Here is a 5725-nt window from a genome sequence, read left to right as displayed (position 1 = left end):
CCCTCTTTTGCTTCTTCTGTCTCTCCCTCTTTCCATCAGTCTGTCTCTCCTTTGCCTGCCCCTAGTTTCCTTGCCCACTCCCAAGCTCCATCCTATCTTTCCATCCATCCCCTCTTATCTCTCCATCCACTTCTCTGTCCCTCTGACCATGCCTCCTTTTCCCCTAGCCTGTCCCTCTCCCCAACACCACCTCTAGCCTTCGCCTGTCTCTTCCCCTCAGCGCCCTCCTCTCTCTTTCACCCTCCTGCTCACCCCATGGTCTGCATCACTGCTGGCTCGGGAAAGGTTGGGGGTGATGTAACCACGGCGCAAACCCACTGGGCTTGGCTCCTGGCTGTGGTCGGCTGCCCCTGAGGGGGTGATGTCACTTAGGGCAATCACATCTCCTACTTCCTTGGGGCTCCTGCAATGAAAGGGAGGGGATGAGGTCACTGTATCCCTGAGCCCCATACACCCACCTCAGTCCACCCAGGAGTCCAGGAGCTCTGCACGCAGCCCCTCCTGTCTCCCCCAACCCCGGAACCAATTGTCAACCTTTGACTCACCCCAGACCATTCAGCTGCAAGGGGCAGACATAGTCCTCATCCTCGCTGGTGAGGCCCAGCTCTGAGCCGTAGCACTGATGCACCAGGTGCCAGAGCTCGCGGGGACTCAGCGTCTGGGCAGGCAGGACGTAAGGGGGCTGGCCTCCACCTCTCCCAGGCCAGAGCCCTTCCCACCCGTCTCCACCAGCCTCAGCAGTTCCCCCAGTGCCCACACGGGGCAGCATGGTCTCCCATCCTAGATCTCAGCCCCAAGGCAGCCCTGGGAAGGAGGAGTCAGTATGCCCAGGACTTTCCCCTCAGTTTTCACAATACTCACATAGCTACAGGTCAAGGGTCCCAGTTTACAGAGGAGAATACAAGGCCCAGGGAGGAGAAGTCATGCGCACGAGGTCAGGGATTCAAACCCAGCCAGGCTCCAGAACCTCTGCTCCAACCCCCCATGCTGTCCTGCCCCCACCCATTTCTCCAGTGTCCTCAGGAGCCCTGGCCTTTCAGCTACCCATGGCCAGAAGGGGTAGATGACAATAACAAAACAGTAGTAACAGTAATAATGATAGCAGCAGCAGCACTCACTGAGTTGTAACCATATGCCAGGCATTCCCATTCCTTCACACGAGTTAACTTACTGAGTCTTTAAAACAATTCTGTAAAGTTGGTGCATTAATCGTCGTTTTAAGACAATGACTCTGAGGCACAGAGGTGCCCAAGTGGCAGTGCTGAGATGTGATCCCAGGGGCTGGTCTAGCACCCTGAGCTAACCACTCGGCAACCCTGCCCCATAAGAGATGACACTGAGCCCAACTCTGGCTGCTATGAAGTAGGGACAGTATTCCTTTCACCGATGGGGTTTAGTGACTTATCCAGGTCCCTCAGCTCCTCAGTGATGGGGCTGGAACTCCAACCCTGGCAATCTGGCTTCGGGGCCTGAGCTTGGAACCCTCCTCTGTCCTCCCCTTCTTACAGACTTTGACACTGTGCTGTCCCCCATCTTGAGCCCCTGCCCCAGCATGCTTGCCCCTAGTGGCTGGAGCTGCCTCTGAGAGGACAGGTGTGAGCTCAGCACTGCTAGAGGAGCGGGTCTGGGCCTTCAAGGAGCTATAGCCAGCAGCAGCAGACCATGAGCCATGCCAACCTGACACCTAGCCACCCTCCCTCCCTGCCAGCAGAACTCTGATTTGTTTGGGGTGAAAACCTTCTCCAGCCAATTCATCTTTCCTTTGCCACAAACCCAGCTTCCTTTGCAACTGAAGGCAGTCATGTGACCCAGTTCTAGCTAAAGAAATAGAAAGAGAAATCTGCTGAAGGAGGCTTTCCTGCCTGATAAAGGAAATTCCACTTTCTATTCACCCCTTTCCTCCTTCATGCTTAGGACACTTATGTGAGGGCATGATGCCTGGAGCTGTAGCAGCCACTTTGTAACCACGAGGCAACAAGCATGTGAACAAAACATTAACACGCAGAGGATGAGAGTATGGAAAAATGGACAAGAGTTTGGGATCCTGATAACATAGGGAAGCCTTCACACCCACCCTGGGCCACCTGCCTCCAGACCTGTCATTACATGAGCATTAGGTGACGCAGTGGATGAGTGGAGTCCAGAACCTGTCACATAAAAGCCCACGTGACCAGGGGCAAGTGTATCCCTCCATGCCCCCTGGTGAAGTAAAGGTAATAACCCATACTGCCTCATAGGGTGGTTTGAAGACTAAATGAGTTAATTCATGTAATGCTCAGATCAGTGCCTGGCACTTAGTAGCACCAGAAGTGTTAGCTATTATTACCTTATGAAATAATCCAGTATCTGTTTCTTAAACCATTGTTTGGTTGGCATTTCAGTCACTTGCAGCCAAATGCATCCTATGTAAACCTATGCAACCACAGTGGGCATTCCAGGAGAGCCGGCTCAGCTAGCACTCAATGGGCTATCCGATTGCAGTAAGTAAAAATTTAAAGTCCCTAATTCAAAACCTTTGGGGCAAGATATGATTCAAAATTAAGATTTGGGATTTAAGAATAATAGTATAGTGCCCATGATAAAAACTAGTATATTTAATATCCAGTGCAGTGTATGTCAGAGGTTCTCAAAGTGTGGCCCAAAGATTTCTGGGGGTCCCCTGAGCCCTTTCCGGGGGTTCATGAGGTCAAAATTATTTCACAAGTATAATAAGTATTACTAGTATTATAAGATATTACGGATCTTTTCACTTTTATTTTCTCATGAGTATACAATGGACTTTTCCAAAGGCTATGACAGGCCATGCTGTCATTTTTCTGGTGGCTAATGCAATGCGTGCTTGTGTATTCTTGTGCTTAAAAACGTCCCATTTCAATTTCTAATATAGTAAATATCACTAGGTATAACCTACTCACACAAACGTTCTTGGAGTCTACAATTATTTTAATGAGTGTAAAGGGTTCTGAAATTATAAAGCTTGAGTCACTGGCAGATTCTATATTGGACACTATAACTTTATATTGATCACATCTAAGCTGTACTCCAGTCATGCACAGTAATAACTTTTTGTCCTGAAACACATGAATAGTCATAGTGAGAGTTAGACCTGTGCTAGGCAATAGGCATGCATGACCACTTACATTTAAATTAATTAAAAGTGCACATCCTCAATCACACTGGCTACTTTTCAAGAGTTCAACAGACTCTTGGCCAGCGGCTACCCTACTGGGCAGCACAGACAGAGAACACTTCCATCGTAGCAGAAAGTTCGAGTATGCAGTGCTGACACACAGGATGATGACCACATTATTAGCTCAGATCAGATTTTGCTGCCACGGTGAATAAGGGGCCATGGATGCATATTTCTAGTGAGCAAGGTCTGGTGCTAGAGCCCATGGTGGCCCCTCATGGTGCCTATCGAGGAAGCTGCCAATATGTGGGGCCAGATACTCATGGAGAAAAGCTGAGTGGTCCTGCAGTTCTGGCACCCCTGGCTCCATGGTCCCCCTGGCCCACCTGTAAGTCTCCCCACTCCCCACCCAGGCCTCATCCAGGCCCACCTTTTCAAGCAGTGCATTCTGCCAGAGGCGGAAAATGAGCAGGAAGCAGCGGTCCCGGGCCCCGAACGAGGTGAAGAAATGCTGCAGGAGAGAGATGGAGTGTGGGAAAGACACGGAAGGATGGAGGGGCGCTCCATCCCCATCCAGCTCCGTTCCTGATCTCCACCCTGATGTACATCCACCCATTCATTCCTTCCTTCATTCCACAGGATGTTTATCCTGTGCCCGACTCGGCAATGGACGCTGGAGTCACTATGATGAGGAGATGGTCCCTGGGCCGAACGCTGCCCCCATCCCCAGAGCTCACGGTCCATGGCAGGAGACAGGCACATTTCCAGATGGGGTCAGTCCTGAGTGATCGGGCTGTGAGGGGGAGGAGCCCAGGGTACTTTCCCAGCCGCCTTTGCCCAGTAGGGTGGTCAGCTCATCTTTTTTTGGCCAATAAAACACAAAGGGAATTCTGCTGTGAAGCGTGTGTGTGTGTGTGTGTGTGTATCCCGGCCACATTTTTTTCCTTTCCTGTCTGGGCCATGGGTGTGAGGCAGCCATCTTGGGGCCATGAGGCAAGATCGTGAGGACAGAATGGAGTGTCAGGGAAGGCTTACAAGGAGAGAGGACATCTGAGCTGCAGATACATGGGGGGAGAATTTTACCATTAATCCTGTCTCAGCAGCTGTATGAGGGGATGGACTGCAGGGACTAAGGAAGTAGGAGGCTGGTGCAGAGATCCAGTCAGAGATGATGGGAGCCTCGGCCAGGGCAGGGGCAGGAAGAACAAAGAGAAAGCCACAGACCGAGCACAGATCAGGGTGCAGAAAATACAGGGCGTTGGTGGTGGGAGAAGGGAGGAGCCGGCTAAGATCAGTGACCACATAGCCTTGCCAGCAGGTCCTCTCACTCACCTTCTCGCTCTCTGTGCAGATCTGGATGGCATTGGGGATCAGCTTGGCTGTCTTTTCCTTCTTCAGACATGTCACTTCCTTCAACTGGATGGAAATCTAGAAGGACAGGTGCGTTAGAAGGGGCCAGAGCCCTCCCTGTCCTGAGGCCCCTTCTCATCCCTGTGTTGGCTTACTGTTGTCTCCCAGCGGAAGATGTTGCTGTAAAAACAGATCCAGTTCTCGGAAAGATAGAGGCGGCCCTGGAGGAGGATCTCACGCTGCAAGGCACAGGAGTAATCTGAGGCGGCCAGGGAGAGATGGGCAGAGAGACACCCGAGTCACACGGCTGGCCTGGCTAGCACTTAGGCGGGGAGGGTCGGGAGGGCAGAGCTGGGAGCTCAGGGTCAGGTCCAAAACTAGGTGGGCATCAGGCCTCACCTACAATGAGGCGTTCGGCTTCAGGGAGTTTGCTGAACAGTTTCCGGAAGTCCTCATTCCGCTGTTTATACGTGGGGCTCAGCATCTGGGGAAAGTTTGGGAGGTGTGAATCCAGATGGGGTTCATACTCTCAATTCTGCCCCACTGTTCTCCCAGAAGCCCCTCAGTCTCCGCTGTCCCAGACAGGCTCTCCGAGGCTTCAAGTCTAGCTCACGCTGGCTTCCACTGCCAGTAACATGAGAGTAACCATGATGAGAGCTCCCATCTACTGATTTCCACATAAGCCAGGCTCTATGTCACATACCCACCATCATCGACTCATAGTGACCTTCAGCCTTGGAAGATTGGGACTGTTTCACAAGGAGAGAGGCCCAGAGAGGTTAAGCAATTCACTCAAGGTCACACAGCACATAAGTAGCAACAGAGGTATGACCCCAGGTCTGCTGACCCCAGCTCCCACTTCTTGACTGCTGTCTCCTCCCTCCCTCCCCACCCCCTCCAGCAAGTCCCTCTGCCCAACACTTACACTGTACCAGCTCTGCATCTTCTGCAAGAGAAAGGAGTGGAATCAGAACAAGCCCCTGGATTCCCCACCTCCCACCCCTCTCCCCACCTGGCCTGGGCCTGCACCAACCTTGCTATTGCGAATGAAGTTCCGGCTGCCCAGGCTCTGGGTGCTCGGTGTCCCAGGCACCCCACCCTTCTCTGAGGAGCTATCTGACCCCTTCTCCACCATGGTGCCTAGTTCTGGCTCAGGCGGGGGTCGGCTTGGGGGCAAGAGCTGTAGCCGCTTACGGAGAGATGGGGAGCTGCTTGGCGTGCTCCGGCCAGAGTGGGGGGGGACTG

At 52.5% G+C, this 5725-nt stretch overlaps 1 protein-coding gene across 5 annotated transcripts in view; it reads right to left on the bottom strand.

Moving 5' to 3' along the window:
• The window catches only part of GRAMD1A (GRAM domain containing 1A), a 23425-nt gene that overhangs the window by 8189 nt on the left and 9511 nt on the right, over positions 1-5725 (bottom strand). For 3 of the 5 annotated variants that reach the window (XM_015564758.1, XM_006764963.2, XM_006764964.2), the window contains exons 2-9: positions 5514-5722; positions 5406-5426; positions 4880-4964; positions 4636-4739; positions 4463-4558; positions 3561-3641; positions 546-658; positions 253-403 (exon numbers count right to left, since the gene is read on the bottom strand). In XM_015564758.1, coding sequence (XP_015420244.1) covers positions 253-403; positions 546-658; positions 3561-3641; positions 4463-4558; positions 4636-4739; positions 4880-4964; positions 5406-5426; positions 5514-5615 — 753 coding nt within the window. In that variant the 5' untranslated portion in view covers positions 5616-5722. The remainder of the gene's footprint in view (positions 1-252; positions 404-545; positions 659-3560; positions 3642-4462; positions 4559-4635; positions 4740-4879; positions 4965-5405; positions 5427-5513; positions 5723-5725) is intronic. The other 2 variants (XM_006764965.2, XM_006764966.2) reach the window with 1 other exon arrangement.

The sequence above is a fragment of the Myotis davidii genome, unplaced genomic scaffold, assembly GCF_000327345.1.
Source record: "Myotis davidii unplaced genomic scaffold, ASM32734v1 scaffold681, whole genome shotgun sequence".
In the NCBI taxonomy this organism is placed as follows: Eukaryota; Metazoa; Chordata; class Mammalia; order Chiroptera; family Vespertilionidae; genus Myotis; species Myotis davidii.
The sequence above is the reverse complement of the archived record's forward strand: the minus strand, read 5'-3'. Positions and strand labels throughout refer to the sequence as shown.